The 15,705-nt window shown below is 46.7% G+C and overlaps 2 protein-coding genes and 1 long non-coding RNA gene across 5 annotated transcripts in view; 1 reads left to right on the forward strand and 2 right to left on the reverse strand.

Moving 5' to 3' along the window:
- Positions 1-565: 565 nt before the first annotated feature.
- LOC147150900 (uncharacterized) lies at positions 566-8,941 on the reverse strand. Its single transcript, XR_015085832.1, has 3 exons — positions 1,460-8,941; positions 1,308-1,379; positions 566-935 (listed from the first exon to the last, which is right to left on the reverse strand). It is a non-coding gene; the product is annotated as an uncharacterized LOC147150900 (long non-coding RNA).
- dthd1 (death domain containing 1) lies at positions 2,192-8,131 on the forward strand. The gene is made up of 10 exons (XM_086024575.1): positions 2,192-2,487; positions 2,684-3,065; positions 3,671-3,977; positions 4,639-4,818; positions 4,904-5,169; positions 5,642-5,800; positions 6,097-6,386; positions 6,590-6,840; positions 6,916-6,973; positions 7,830-8,131. Exons 1-10 carry the CDS (start codon positions 2,328-2,330, stop codon positions 8,129-8,131), a joined length of 2,355 nt encoding a protein of 784 aa, XP_085880701.1. The 5' UTR covers positions 2,192-2,327.
- A 103-nt stretch (positions 8,942-9,044) lies between the features above and the next one.
- LOC147150902 (uncharacterized) overlaps positions 9,045-15,705 on the reverse strand; it is a 57,045-nt gene continuing 50,384 nt past the window's right edge. For 2 of the 3 annotated variants that reach the window (XM_086023855.1, XM_086023853.1), the window contains one exon: positions 9,627-9,879. In XM_086023855.1, coding sequence (XP_085879981.1) covers positions 9,783-9,879 — 97 coding nt within the window. In that variant the 3' untranslated portion in view covers positions 9,627-9,782. Of the gene's footprint in view, positions 9,579-9,626; positions 9,880-15,705 lie in introns of those variants that run through there. The other variant, XM_086023854.1, reaches the window with a different exon arrangement.

Raw genomic sequence — 15,705 nt, forward strand, 5'->3', positions numbered from 1 at the left:
GCTGGCAACCCGTGTAACCCTTAGCAACGGGCGCCAAGACTTGAGGCTGTCAATCAAATATGCTTTGCACAACACCAGTACGTTCTGCATCGGGTTGGATGGCTGGGGAGGTTTGCTGGTGTGTGTGTGGGGTGGGGGTGGGGTGGTGTTTTGGGGGGGGGGGGGGCTGACAAATACCTACGGGGAACGGTGGCAACATTACCATGGCAACGGATAACGGCAGCTTCTCGAAGCTTGGGCTTTATTATAAGAAGCTATGATTATGTGAATCTGCAGAAAACGAAATGGAAAATAACAGGTGAGCCCGGGCGCAACAATGACATGGACAACGAGTTACTATACGTACTCATGGTCAACAAATAAGCACATTTTGTTATTTACATTCCATCAGTAGTGTTGTGCATTTGTGGGTTTAAATAAAGCACAAAAAAATATCCTGCAACATTTTGTTAATACTCTCCAAATGTTTAAGGGCATGGTAGCTGAACGGTGAACGTGCAACATTGGGCGTGTCTGTCATGTAGAAACACTGATTTACGCAATAGCGACCTTGACTCAGCAGGAGCACATTTCACAATTAGTGATGTTTATTCAAAGTGAAAAGAAAGCTCGCCAGACTGCAAGGAGTCACGTTATGTCCATGCCGAGCTTGAATATCAGCGTTTCAGCTGCCAAAGAGAAACATTTTTATCCGCAAAAATGCTAAAGTGTGACTCAAACGAGGGCAGATGACATCTCGGCCAGAGCTTCCGGGTCGATCCCGACGGCGACGGGCTGGCAGCAGCCGATGCAGATGTACCTGAGGACCCACAGGTAGATGATGACCGACAGGACCACGGTCATGGCCAGCAGCAGCAGGCTAAGGACCGGCTGTGGGCCGGCACCGAAAAACAGGACCAGGGAGGGCTGGATCGAGTCAGCGCCTGCTTTGTGTGCTGGAAGTGGAAAATTGTGCTATTACAGTATCTTTTAGGGATCTCACTATCCAATTATTTTTTTTAACTGCTTAATTGGATAAAAGGTGGATTACAAAACAAGTTTCCCCCCATTAATGTTAATTAGCCAATTGTCGTTGTTCATTTGGGTATTGTTTAGTGATTAAAAATAGCGACAGGGGTTGATGTACTCGCCAGCTTTTAAAAAAAAAAAAAAAAACAGATTCAGTTACTGGTTCAGTCATTGTTTTCAGAATGAGAATCGCTTTATTGTTGTTGTACAACAACAGAACGTAACGAAATGAAGAAAAACTTCCACCTTCCAAAACAGACCCGATGCTAAGTTTCGGTAGAATGCCAGTAAAGTTTCACCTTTGCTGGAGTGAAGAACCAACAGCAGGCTGATGACAATCCCAATGACAGCATCCCTACTCATGGTGGACTCTCTCATAGGGGGAACACAGTGAAGCATTACACACAAAAGCGCACATGCAAAGAAACCAGGTCAACAAGAACTGACTTACAAAAAGGAGGAGCGCTGTCAAGAACCAACGGAGCCGACGACCGGATAGGTTGACTCTCCTTTGCCAGTGGCCGTCGTCTTGGATGCAAGCTTATCATTCAAACAAAACAAAGAGAACTACAAAACAAATGAAAATAAAAGCAATACACCCTGGTCGGCCAAGACCTCAGCTCCATTTGTGGGCGCTGTTGTTGATGCTAAGAGAGGTCAGGAGACTTCGTCATCCTCTTCCTCGTCTCCCAGCATCAATGAAAGGGGGGGGGGGGGGGTAGGGGGGTTGGAGGAGAAAAACACCAGGAAAAAGGAAATATGGCTTTTGGAGCTCGAGAGAGATTGGTTCGAAAATAGATGAAAAATCGTGGCGGCGAAGTGGGAGGGAGGAAGATGGTGAGATGGAGGAGCGGCTTCCACTTCGTCAGCAGCAGAGCAAATGATAAAAAGGGAAGAAACTTGCTCCCTCTGGTGGTTCAACGATTTCTTTCAATGAATCAACATGCTTTTTAGAGCAAAGTTAAGACTTTTTTTTTTTTTTTTTATGAAGCGCATCTGGATGATACAAATGACTCCCATGTTTTTGAGTGCTAAGACCATTGATGCCATGAAGGCCCGTAAAACAAGTGACAGAAGAGCAGAAGAAAAGCGACTGGCTGGCCCAGTTTGCTTGTGGCATGTCTTTTGTCCCTCCCGGTTACGCCTCCAGGGGTCGCCTTGGCAACATGTTTTACAACTGGCAGTCTTTCAAATGGCTGTACACAGGGACCCTTAGGAGTCAAGGACCTCAATTCCCAAAGGGATGGAATGCAACAAGTCCGTAAGAAATCTTTGATATTATTTGCGAAAACATTTGTTGCGGCATCTTTCAGCTCTTAATGGACAACAAACCGAGTGGAGAGGACAGTGAGGAGAAAGAGAGGAGACGGACAGCTTTGCGAAGGCTGAGGCAGCTCAGCGTTTTTCATGCAAACAGAATGACAGCGTGGAGAGAAGCGCTTCAACAGCGCGTCTGCATTCTCAACAGAAATCCACCAGGTAGGCGTCCAGAGAGCCCCTTTGTACAGCACGTGTGAAATCCATCATTACTTTGTGCTGCATGGGCCTTCGGTGGAGTCTTACTCGACTTTTCGAATGCCACCACCGTCGTTTATAAATCAATTTCACTGAGCTCTTCTGATATGCCCTTGACTTCTGCCACTGATCTAACACGGCCAAACCACTCCTTTTCCAGACGTGAGCAGTGCTCTACAAAGACTTTTGGAAGACTTAGAGCAGATTCAGAGCCAAGTGAGCACAATATGCAACAAGCTGGATGCTGAAATAATCCACTTGAACACAGAAGTGTCTGCGGAGCCAGCGAGTCAACCGAGTCAGCACCTGAGAGGCGGCGGCGAACCGATGGCCATCGGGGCTGGGTTAGCGCATGAAGAGCGGGCCGAAGATGGAGGTGATCGAGAGCGGCCGTCAAACCCTGAGCAAGCGTTAGCCTCTGACTGTTTGACCAGTCGTGACGAAGCAGAGGGGAGTCCGGAGGTCAAAGGTAACGGGAGGGATGGCAAAGATCTCTTGGACACCGTCTCAGAGACGACAAACAAAGATGGGATCAAAGTTGGGTATGTTCACTTTACACACTTTGGGCAACATACGAGGGGTGTATGGAAAGTTTTAAGCATCTAAAAAAAAAAACTAAAAGGGGAAATGGATTTTGGACCATTTTTTCAACATAGTCACCCTCAAGGGCTGAAGACTTGCTCCAACGGCGCCGAAGCGCTTTTATCCCGGTGTAGAAGAGCTCTTTTGTTTGGGACTCAAGAACCCTCTCAACTGCAGCTATGACATCCTCATCACTGGCAAAATGGCGACCAGCCAAGGCTTTTTTCATTTGGGGGGGTAAAAGAGGAAAGTCGGAGGAGGCTAGGACCGGCGAATAAAGTGGATGGGGAACCAGTTTGAATTTGCGCAAATTTCTGCGCAAATTTTCCCTGAATCCTTGACCCTTGCTTATTCAAAAATCTGCAAATAAATCTAAGAAGCATGTTCGAAACTTAACATCTGACAGGAATACTTACAAAAGGTTGAACTCTCAAAGAAGAATAAGTTTGACCGACGCTCGTTATACACGACGCGTAAAACTTTTCATACACCCCCTCGTAATCTAGACGTACACCGAGCGCTGCAAATGTTTTTATTGACACGCTGGACACACGTTTCTTGACAGCCCATCAGACATAGCGGGCGCATGCTTCATCAGAGCACCTTTTGGCGCTGCCAAAGTCGTGCGCTGCGAGGTGGCCGACGCTTTGAGTTGCCTGATGGTGAGCGGCGCCGAGGAGCTGGTGAGCCGGGTGATCAGGCTCGGAGCCCAAAGCGACGCCGACCTCCGCTTCCCTCTGACTTTGGCGTTGTCTTTCTCTGCACGTTACCGTGGCAACTGCAGAACCATCAATGTCAAGGTGGTGGATGGCGAAAAGAGGGTCGGCTACCTCGTACCTGCGACCACAGAGGGCACGATGGGCGGGAAGAGGGTAAAGCGTCTAACATTAGTTTAGCTTCAAACATTTCAGTGGAAAGCAAGTCTGTCATTTATACAAGTGGTATCTCACAAAATAATTGGACACACAGTTATTTCAGTCTAAACCGCTTGCAACAAAAGTGAGCACACCCCGGAGTGAAAATGTCCACATTGGGTGCCATGGAAACTGAGCAGCATTCCGACCAGATAAGCACTGCCTTGTGAAAGAACCAGAAGGTAAATGTGATGGATTGGCCAAGTATATGTCTCCAGACCTAAACCCTGCTGCGCATCTATTGGTGCATCCTCAAACTTGAAGTTGGAGCAGCACAAGATCTGGAACACCCAACAGCTTTGCCATGTCATCATGGAGGATTAGAAGAGGATCTCGGTAGCGACCTGTCAAACTCGAAGGCAGTGCTTGAAAATAATGACGGCCAAACAAAATATGAACCCTTTCGGCACCCAATTTTGACATTTTCACTCGCTTTTGTTGCAAGCGGTTTAGATATTTAGTGGCTGTCTGTTGCGTTATTTTGAGGAGCCAGTAAATGTGTGCCGTTATACAAGCTGCACTGACTACTTTACATTGTAGCCATGTGTCGTTTTTTCATTGTTGTCCAATGAAAAGATATTTACAAAATGTTTTATTTTTTTATGCACTTTGGCTTCAGGGATCCTTTGCAGAGGTTAAGGTGTACTCCCTTGGCTTGTTTGCAGTGGTTTCCTGTCTCAAACAGGATCATTTTACAGTTCCCAGACAAGGTGTGTCATACAAACTTCCTGTGGACCCTCGCATCTGCCTCAATTACCTGCCAGGCTCTTTCACTGCCCCTGTAATGGTACAGTACGCGGTAGGAGAGGCTTATCTTGAAATCATACCGTAGTGACACATACCTTGACCCACTTAGTTGAACACGAATCCGTCCCAAACCTCAGATCCAGCCGTTGGACGCCGTTCTCCTGGCTGCCGTCAAGTCCAAAAGCGAAGCCTACCGCCGGGTGGTGTCCACCAGTCCACTGCTCCACCTCGCACATCCACCCTCTCAAACCCTACGAAGACCTCTCACGGTCACTCTTCCTTGTCTACCAAATCCTGACACGAGGAAGCAGACAAGGGGGCAAGTGGAGGAAAAGGAGCTCCACCTTCCTCAACTTGCCACGGCTCCTCCAGCGTGGGATTGGACCTCTTCCCACTGGACGAGGTAAAAGCTTCCAGCATAGTGTAATTTAATCAAGAAAGCTGGTCTGGATCAAGGTGTGCTGTCGATTTTTGGACCCATATCCAAGCTGACTTTAATGTTAAAAAAAAATCTAAAAAAAAGGCTAATGACACAGGTGTGTCTTGTTTTTTGGGGACCTGAGTGCAACACCAATGCCCCAGCTGGGCATTATTGGGAGCACTCTAGAGTGGTTTAGATCCTGTTTGGCAGCAGGACTTTTTGTGTTGGCCTCGGTTGTTCTGAGTCCCATTCTGCCTCACTGTCGTATGGTGTTCCACAGGGTTCAATTTTGGGGCCCTTGCCGTTTTCATCATATTTTCTGCTCCTAGGTTCCCTCTTTCGAAAGCATGGTATTCAGCACTCCGTATGCAACTGTGGTTGTTTTCCAAGTGCTCTAAAGTTGAGTCTGCCAATGAACAGCATACATTAGCCACAAAAATATTGTATGTGTCAGGATGTGGGGTTCCTGTACACAGTCGTCTGAAGACAACCCCGCTGAGCTTCTGAGTGTACTGGGCTACCGAGACCAACAGTGGAGCATTCCGGAAGACGTCCTGATCCGGAACCATCAGAACGGCCTGGTGTCTTTTGAACTGACAGAGAGCTTTGACAGGTTTGCACTTTTGTTGACTCTCAGAAGCATAGCTTCAGTTTCTGTGTGTTTTACCATTTCAAAGATATTACAATGCAAAGAGCCATTGCAGGAATAATCATCCAAAGCAAGACTATACAGTACAGACAGCAACAGGCTCAGATCAGATGCTTCCAGGAACCACAATATGGTTAGGAATTTATCAAAAAGACTGGCGCATAGAAAGAAATTGCTTTTCATTGATCAATTCAGCCCTTCGCAGTCCAAACCTCTGAGTGATAGTAGAGTCATTCAACTTTTTGTGCCCCCTCCTCCAGACTCCTAGTGGTTCGGCTTTTCTCCCCGCTGCAGTCTTGCCATATCACCTCGCTGGCGGAGGAGCTGGTGGAGTCAGCCCACCGCCACTCGGTCACTGTTGTCCTCTGGCAGCACCGGGACGAACCCCGCGCCGTCCTGGCGGCTGCCCTGCCCAGCAGGGAGCTCACTTGGGAACTGTCCCGAATGCAGGCGGGGGGCAACGGTGCTCCCCTGGAGACATCGGCGGAGTTCTCAATGCAGGAGGGGGACCAGCTTCTCCTCCACCTTTGCGGAAACATCTCCTGTGCAGGTGAGCCGGATTAACAATTCCCCGCTTATCACGGTTCACCTACAACAGCGTAACTAGTTTTTCTGTTAAACCCAAAGCGAATGACCACGCACGCAGGCAGTTTTGTAGCCATGACAGTTCAGGTGGATTCAGCCGGAGCCATACTTTGCTTGTGGATAGAATAACAACAACAACAAAAAAAATGTAATATTATGTTGGAGCAGGAGCTCAGACTAACGAGCATGGCGTTCTGGACGAGCGGATCACTTTCCACCGCCAGCGCAAGAATGAGCTGCTCTTGCATCTGACCGAAGTGGACCCCTTTGGCAACTACAGTTCCCCTCACTACAAGGGCGCCGTCGTCTTCTACAAGGTCACCAGAGGTCAGGTGAAGTGTCAGGGGGACACGCTGGTCCAGACGGAAGTTAAACACCTCGGGAAGCCTGTGTGTACACTGCCCCTGACTTTACCCAAGGTATCGTTAACTTTAGATGAATTCGCGGGCTCCTGATTGCACTTTTGGTTGACAAAGTCTTCCTGTTTCATTTAGCGAGTCAGAACCATCAGACGACCCGTCACGCCGAAGATAACCCTCTGTGAGCGGAAGGGTAAAGGGAAATATTTCACTTCTCACCATTGAAGCATGGCCAAACTTCAACTTTTACATGTTAGGCTAGGTTCACGCCGCAGGCAAATGCGACCCAGATCGGATTTTTTTTGGCCCAAATGCGACCTGTATCTGATTTTCTTATGACAGTCTGAACTGCTCAATTCCGATTTTTTCAAATGCGTCCTGGGTCGCTTTCATATGTGGTCCTAGATCGGATACGTATCCGATCTTTTCCAACGCGTTCGCGGTCTGAACGGCCAGGTCGCATATATCTGACATTGATGTCATCCGGGGCCCAAAATGTGCTCCGCGCAGGCGGAGGGAAACCGCTGGCAGCAGGGTGATCAAATCTGCAAAGTTGTTTTGAGTAACGCTATTGACTTTATATTTTACTTTAATGTAATCCCACTTGAAACATGAAGCATAAAGTGGACATTTATGGTAGTAATGCAGCCACGGCTCGGATGGATTCATTTTTTACGCACGGTTAGGACGTGACGTCATCGTTAGTGATGTCTCCATGAAATGATATATTAAAGCCTCGCCTCATAATTTCCCCCAAATACTGTATTTATTTCGACCTGCTACCTAATCGCTTGACTGTATAAATGCCCCGAAACGCCGGACCACATTTACTTCCGCAAACACGTCGGGTGTGACGTCGTCTCTTCTTCTGCGCATGCGGGCACCTTTGACTACGCGTGTGTTCATGCAGCAGACAAGACCGAAATCGCATTTATAATGTAATATGAACGCTTACACAAAAAATTCGGATTTTTTTTCCCAAAATCCGAATTGAGCATTAAGACCGGCGATGTGAACCTAGCCTTATTCGTTCATTTGTCGCCCAATAGACTCCTTCCCAGACTCGCTGCTCCTCTGGTTATCAGGGGAGCTTTCGAAAGATGAGATCGCCCCCCTGGCGCTTTCTCTACGCCTTCGCCGCAGCGCCACCCAGCTGGTGAAGCTGCGGGCCGGCGACAGTCTGCCTGCCCGGGCCTTCGGCATCTTGACCATGTGGAGGAGGGAGCTGCCCGCTTCCCAGCTCCAGTCCAGGGTCCCCCAGTTGGCACACTGCTTGGCCAGGATCGGCCGGGCGGATCTCGCCAGAGAACTGCTGCTACGCCAGGCCGAAGAAACCCTGCCGTTGAAATAAAGACATCTGCGGTGCGTCGCGTTATATGGTAGCATTCAGCTAGTGGGCTTTAGTTAGACTAAATAATATAGTCACAGTTTGGTCTCCAAATAGATTTTGAACTCTTTTTTTTTTTTCGTTCTCGTGCGTCAGTTGTACGGTCAACTCCAATTGGAAGTGACAAATAAACAACTTGAAGCAAGCACGCTGAGCATCTTATTTGGAGAACTGTATATATCCCTCGTGATAAACAGTCGTTGTATTGCTGCTTTAACCAGTACAAGTACTGGAGCCATATTTGCCTCTCGAGCAGTTTGCAATAATCTACTACATCCACAAGAGGACAGTGTTTCACCATTCAAACTAGAGGTTATTTCATGACACTCGTGACAGAACATGGACGTTGTTTCCTAAAAAATACCGACAATATTTGAAAGAGTGAACTGAGTCAATTGCCTTCACTTCCTGGTCTTTCCTTCCTGAAAATCAAAACAAATGGGCAGTGGTTAATGTGTGACACCTCTCCACAAAGAGCGGTGGATGATTCACCAAGGCGGGCTGAGATGTGACCTGGTTTCAGCCCCATGACACCGAGTCATCTCGCTTCTCACCAGAGCTGATGTTCGACGACAGCCAACCATCTCACACGCCACTTTCTGTTCCGACCAAGTGGGAAATAATGACGAGTGGGTGAAAGGAGTTGAAACATGGCATTCTGATTAATATTGCATTTGTGAAATATGAGGTAAGCAGCAAAATCCACCCATTTTTAGCCATCTCAGGCGGCGGCCATTTTGTCACTTCTGTCGACTGAAAATAACATCACAAATACTCAGGGCTCAGGTAACGACCAATCACGGCTCAGCTTGAGAAAACAGGTCAGCCGTGATTGGTCGTTACCTGAGCAGTTGTGATGTCATTTTCAGTCGACAGAAGTGACAAAATGGCCGCCCCCCGAGATGGCTAAAAACGCCTTGTTTCTACTAGTGGGCTTGCATAGGACATATCCTTAAAAAATATATATGTTTTGGTTGACTTCCCCTTTAAGTAGACTATACATCTACTAAATAAATGTATCTGGGTCCAGATGATTTTATTTTGTGCAACCACTTGGCGAAATAAAAGTGAGTAAATTCAACACATTTTTTTCAGTGTATAGTGGGGCAACACTGAATTGCGTTTTATTTTTTTCTTCCCCCTTTTGTGGGATGCTAAAGGGCACCTATGAGTATGCTGGGCATTATTAGTGGCCCATCACTGACACACACACACACATGCACACGCGCACGCATTGAGGGTCTCAGTAAATGTCAGAGAGAGGGGGCTCCTGCAGTGCCAGGAAACTGTTTCCTCTCTTATACGATCACCCTCCCCTCTCGCTCTCCATTATTGAAAAGGCCACACAGCAAGGCAGCGTTGGAGGTGTGCTCCGAGGCCGGCAGGGGGGGGAGAAGGCGGCACCGGAGGCCTGATGAGTTCCCGCCGAGCCAAAGAAGAAAAAGATTCCCATTAAGACCTCATGGCTAGCTCCGCGCATCGAGGAAAACATGCGGAAAACGGTCAGCGGTCTCAAGAGTGGCAAATTTAATTGGACATAAACAAGGGATGGATCGTATCTCTGGGGAGCAGGGGGGCAATGTTGGACTCACAAGCAGATGGCCAGACACAAGTCTCAAGTGGGCAGCTCCGTGCTCAAGTCTTCATTCGTCCTCCATTTCAATGGCAGACTGTGCAGAGAGGAGCACAATTTCCCATCAGGAATTCCCATTCTGTGAAAAATGACAGATGAGCCAGTCAGTTGAAGTCTCCTAAGACCCATTTCAACACACAGGGTTTTTTTTTTTTTTGTATGGTTCTATTACATTGGTAGCTCAGGGAGGGGTATCAGATAGGAGTGTTTGATGCACTGTGAAACAGGCTGTGAGTAAAAAGGTGAGAAAAGGTTGGGAATGTGGTGAGAAAATGGGTTGAGGAAGTGTTGGCGGAGTGACGGGTGAACAAAAAAAAAAAAAACAAGAGGGAGGGGGCTAGGAGGAAAGTGACAACTTTGGGCCTCTGATGGCATCAACATACTGTGTGTGTGTGTGTGTGTGTGTGCGTGTGTGCGTGTGTGTGTGTGTGTGTATGTGGTTATTTTTGTCTTTGTTCATATTCCACTTTCACCCAAAAAAAAACACAAAATAGCCTGCAGGGTGAAGGGACACATTGCTCTGTCACCTTTTGTGTTTCACACATTTATGCAACCATTTGGAGAGAGACATTAATTGTTTTCCTATATTAAAAAAAACAAAAAGAAACCCCATACATATTACTTGGTCACATTATTAGGTACCACAGGTGGGCAATTGTAACATTAGTTGCAATAAATTCTCTTCATTTATTGCCAACAGTCTTCATTTAATCGAGTTCCTCTCGGTTACACCGCTTACAGGATGTGAATGTTCCATTTTTTTTTCGTCCATTCCAATTTCAGCCTGTGTGTGTTACACGTTGAACTAATCTGCCCTTCAGGATCAGTAGTAGCTGGACTGAACAAACAATATCAACAATGGGACTATTTTTCAACCAATTCGATTTTTGACAGCATTTTTCCGTCCTCTGATTGGTTTAGTCAGAGCAGAACTGATCCTTCCACGTGAGTACATTTATTAATCGGCGTCTTTTTTACAATCAATCTGTCAGAAATGACATCACCATGCCTCTGTTCCCTGATTGGTTGGTAAGAGCAAAACTTGTTCCAGCTGAGCTCAACAAGATAAAACGCATCAGCGCCCATGAATCCATTCAATGATAATTAGGCAGATCTCGTGCGCATGACGTATTTGAATTCAACGTTTTGTCGTCTTATTCCACAAATGCCGTTTCTGAACTGCTCCAGATGATACGTACGTGGCACACTTGCATGCAGTCGCGTTGCATTTTTCAGTATCGATAGTAGAATTGCGACATACAGTACACCTGCGCAGCATGAGAAGTGTCTTCAAAATGCCCCCTTGAAAACGGTCCTACTTGCTTCGGAAAAAGCAGCGGCAGCATCTTTGAGTGGTCTGGTTTTGCTTCCATTGCGGCATGAGAGCTACGGCAGATGTCAGCCTCTTCAGTTTGTCTCCCCCCCATTCGCACTTCGGAGGCCCTCTTACGCTCTAACAAGCAGCTGTCAACTTTCCTCGCCGGTCCCAGCAATCCTCGTTAGATAGAAGCGTCACCCTGCGGTTGACCTCAGGCTCAAGTGGTCTCGTTGGCCCCTCAGCATGGCCGGCAGATGGAATAAGATTAGGGGGATTTGCAAAGAGTCCCGCTACATTATCACAGTCATTCTCACTATTTTATGGTTAACTTGCTTGAGACATCCTTCTTTCTTCAAGCTAAAAGCACGAGCACATGAATTGACGTAGCTGCGGAAAATGGCCGGCATGCGTGCAAATGCAGCGTCGGGTTGCGCCCCCACCATATTGCGGATTTCTAAACGCACATTTTGATATGGGTTTCTACAGTGTAGACAAGAATACACACTGCGTGCCTTCGAGTATAGCATGCTCTGTTTGTATGTGTTGCTGCTCTGTATGCAGATGCTTGAAAGTTTAGAATTAAAGTGACATTGATGCTAATTTCCATTAGCCCTTCGAGGGAATTCCGCACGATACATTAGCATTAAGCTAGCAGACATTCGTTAGACAAAACGATCGGGTTTGCTAGGTGTTTTAACTCATTCACTGCCATTGGCGAATTTGTTTGTCTTTTCCCAGTCCAGCCATTCAATCCCAGAATCAAATTTTTCTCAAACGTTAGGGTAAAAGAGGGTCTGAAAATATCTGGCAGCGGATTGGTCGTTACCTGAGCAACGACGATGTCATTTTCAGTCAAGTGAAACAATGGCCGCCCCCTGAGATGACTAAAAACGGGAAGATTTTGCTGCTAAAAACTCACATTCCAAAAACACAGTATGAATCAGAATGTCCTGTTTCAACTAGTGGGCCTGCATAGAACATATTCTTGAAAAAAAAAAAAAACGTTTTGGTTGACTTCCTCTTTAATGAGATGACTGCTGACACAAGCAGGAGGATGAATTTGGACGTGTTTCAGGCATTTTCATCTGCTCATATTCATCCATATGCTTCAAGACCTCAATGGATGCTGCTTGACAGAGCAGCTGGACAATGACCCAAAGTTTACTACCCAAGCAAATGAAGAATTTTTTCAGGCAAAGAAGCCTGTTATCCAGTTATCCACCGCCTGACCTGAATCCGATGGAGCGCTTGCTGAAGACCAGACTGACGGGATGTCAATATACCGTATTTATGGACGCGACTGTATTGTGGCTGCCTGCGGAACGCATACCCCTGCGCTAAATCGGGATTCTCTCCACTGTAATAACACAGATTGTGATCGACATGAGAAGGCTAAAAAGCAAAACGTCTCCTTCTGTGTGTGTGTGTGTGTGTGTGTGTGTGTGTGAGCCAGAAGCATTTGGCTCCTCACAAGCAGCTGTCAGCTTTAGCCAAAATGTTTCAGCTGACTGATCCTCAAACCGGGCCAATAAGCTGCCTCGCAAAACTCACGTGCGCATGACTTGTTGTCAAACATGGCGGGCCCCCGACCAAGCGGCTGCCCAATTAGTAGCAAAACGTTCATTTCTCGTTGAGGCCGTTCGTCGAGCGCGTCGGGAGCATACTGTACACGACCAGCGCTGCAAGTCTTCTGGACCCACCGCCCCTGCCCTCCAACTCCACCCCCAAGGACAGCCAGCCCATTACAATAATTAACCAGAGAGGGAGTTGACGGCATAGAGCAAAAGGAAACGGAAAAGAGGGCGAAAGTGGTTGCGAGTGAGAGAAGGCAAAGGAAGATGGAGCCTGGGTTTGGCGAAAGGGGGGGAGGAGGCTTGTGGGGGGGGGGTGCGTTAGTCTTTTTCTGCCGAGGCAGCAATTGGGTGGGAGCTTCCTGCCTGCCGTTAATCCCTGAGTGACTTTCACTGCATACAGTGAAGCGGGCACAGGCCAGAGCCATCGCAAATTAATCTAGCAAAGAGCTTGGGAAGTGGCCGTGATGAACCCCCCCCATGCCCCCCACCCCCATTGGAGAGCGATGGAGTGTGTGTGTGTGTGTGGGGGGGTGGGGGGGGGCGAGAGGGAGACATGCAGGATAGAAGGCAAAAGGGATTCGGGTGCAGGAGGGACAAGGAGGGGGGCGGGCGGGGGGGGGGGGTTCCATAAGGAAGAAGGCGAGCTATTTTGGGCACGGTAAAGGACAAGCGTGCGGTGACATCACTCACAGGCGTGTGATGTCACCACCTGCTGTGATGTTATCCAGCTCCATCGTGAATACGCTTGCCGCCGCTGTGCTTGTGTCACCGATGACAGCAATATCATGTTAATGCTGCCGTGATGTCATGGAAACATCACAGACACGGCCCTCGCTCTTGTCAATTTATGTCTTAGGAATTTCAGCCTTTTCTGGAAGGGATCCCAAATGTCCACATTAAATATTATATTCCTGCCCTTCCAATGGCGGTGTGTACTGACACAAAAAAACAAAAACTAAACGTTGTACAGTGGTACCTCGAGTTACGAAATTAATTGGTTCTGCAAGAAATTTCTGTGGAGACATGTTTTCCATGTAAATGCCCTAATCCGTTCCAAGCCCCCCAAAATTCAGGCATGAATGTTTTATAAGGCATAAAAATGAACAATAACAAATTCATGTTAGAATTAGATTATTGCACAATAAATAAGAGTTGTGCATAATGTAAAAAACTAAGAATAAAGAAAAAACATGATGGTCATTTACCTTTTAATTGCTGTCCTCATCGCTTTTTGCCCTCTTTGGTTCATGTTCTCTCTCAGAAGTGGTTTTTGCCTGGCGTTCTGGAAACAACTGATTTAATAACGTGGCGGCTGTCGATACATTACGGTCACATTCTTTGGCGAGATCAACCAAATGCATCCCCTTTTCATACTTTTCTATTATCTCTTGCTTTGTTTGTATGGACAAAAAAAAAAATCTTTTTTTTCCTTTTCCTCGTTTCTCCATCACTTTCTTGGGCTCCGTAGCGAATACTGTAATTCACGTAAAACCCAGAAAAATCGGAAAACACCTCGTGGCGGTGTCATTCGAGGGGCGAATGACGAGGACGTAGGGGTGGGCGATATGACGATATTAGATCGTTAAGGACTTTAACGTATTGACGATCTCATAAAGCCGAACGTTCGTTTGATCGTCTACAGGGCACATTCTATACAGTTTAGCTCTATGGCGCTGACGCGTACATCCGACCAACCAATCACTGCATGCACAGTGCACCGTACGTGACACCCCCCGCCTAACTGTTTGTTTGTATAGCGGGAAGCTATAGCGGAAAGTCACCACGAAGCAGTTGGTCCAGAGTTGGTCCCGAAAAGAAACTCCGCATCCACAGTCTCAATTTGGTTTGGCTATTCCTCGGAGGAGAAAGCGCAAACCAGTTATTTGCAAAGTTTGCATAGACTCGGTTCGGACGTCAGATGGCAACACGACAAACTTGTTTAATCACTTGCCGAGACAGCACTCAAAAAACTACGCCGACAGCCAAATCAAACGGAGATCAGACAGATGGTCGCCAGAGGCAGCCGCTAGCTCCAAGCTAACGCAACCCACGGTAACGCAGTCATTTAACAAGGGCACTCCATCTGAAAAAACAAGCAAGCGGTGTAAAGAAGTAACTGAGGCAGTAACTTATTACCTTGCTGAAGACATGATTCCCATTAAAACAGTGGAAAAACGAGGGCTTTAAAAGACTCTTCAAAGTACTAGACCCGCGTTACCAGCTACGTATTTATGTTTCACGTTATGTTACCTTTTATGTTTACATTCACTGCACATTTTGATCAAAATTGGCACTATTCAAATTAAAACCTGTTCAGAAAGCTTAGCTGACATAAAATGTCATTTTTTTTCTTTTAGTGTTTTATATACATTTTAAATGTATATGTTTAACATGAGGAAAATGGTCAAAAATGTGCAAATTAGTCTTAAAAAAAACGATGTAAAAAAAGAATCATGATGATTTGCCATATCGCCCCGTCAACCACGAGGACGCTGCATAGACATATCTATCACATAAATATCTATCGGCCTGTCTATCTACACACATAGACACATACGGTAGAGGTCCCTCTTAGCCAATGGGATGCCAGGAAGATGCTAGGTAATAGCCAATGGCAGAGCAGCTATGAGTATGTTGCGTTCAGTAAACTCTGGAGCTGCGAGTTGCGGCCCATACTGTATTTTTACCTTTCGTATCGTGAAATTTCTTTCGGAACAAGAGGCAATATTTCCCCCTTGAGGCGTTTCATAACTTGAAAATTTCGTATGAAGATACGTTCGTAAGTCGCGGTACCACTGTATATTTAAGCTCAAAAAGGTTCAACCAAATACATCCCTGATGAAGGTCAGCTAGCTTAATGCTAAGATAAAATATAAAACACCACACGCCAGCTAATGGAAATTAGCATAGTAGTTAAGATAAAGATCAAGTGCTACTTTAACACACACAAACAGAACACAGAATCATACGCTGTGGGACCAACTACAATCACTGGAGTTCAGTTAGGGACCTT

The sequence above is a fragment of the Filicampus tigris genome, chromosome 2, assembly GCF_054856515.1.
Source record: "Filicampus tigris isolate MCC_2025a chromosome 2, RoL_Ftig_1.0, whole genome shotgun sequence".
NCBI lineage: Eukaryota > Metazoa > Chordata > Actinopteri > Syngnathiformes > Syngnathidae > Filicampus > Filicampus tigris.

Coding starts and splice junctions, on each gene's coding strand:
- dthd1 (XM_086024575.1), top strand. CDS start 2,328: ATGGACAACAAACCGAGTGGAGAGGACAGTGAGGAGAAAGAGAGGAGA. Junction 5,170..5,641: donor ACCTCTTCCCACTGGACGAG/GTAAAAGCTTCC, acceptor TGTATGTGTCAG/GATGTGGGGTTCCTGTACAC. Junction 6,841..6,915: donor TGCCCCTGACTTTACCCAAG/GTATCGTTAACT, acceptor TGTTTCATTTAG/CGAGTCAGAACCATCAGACG.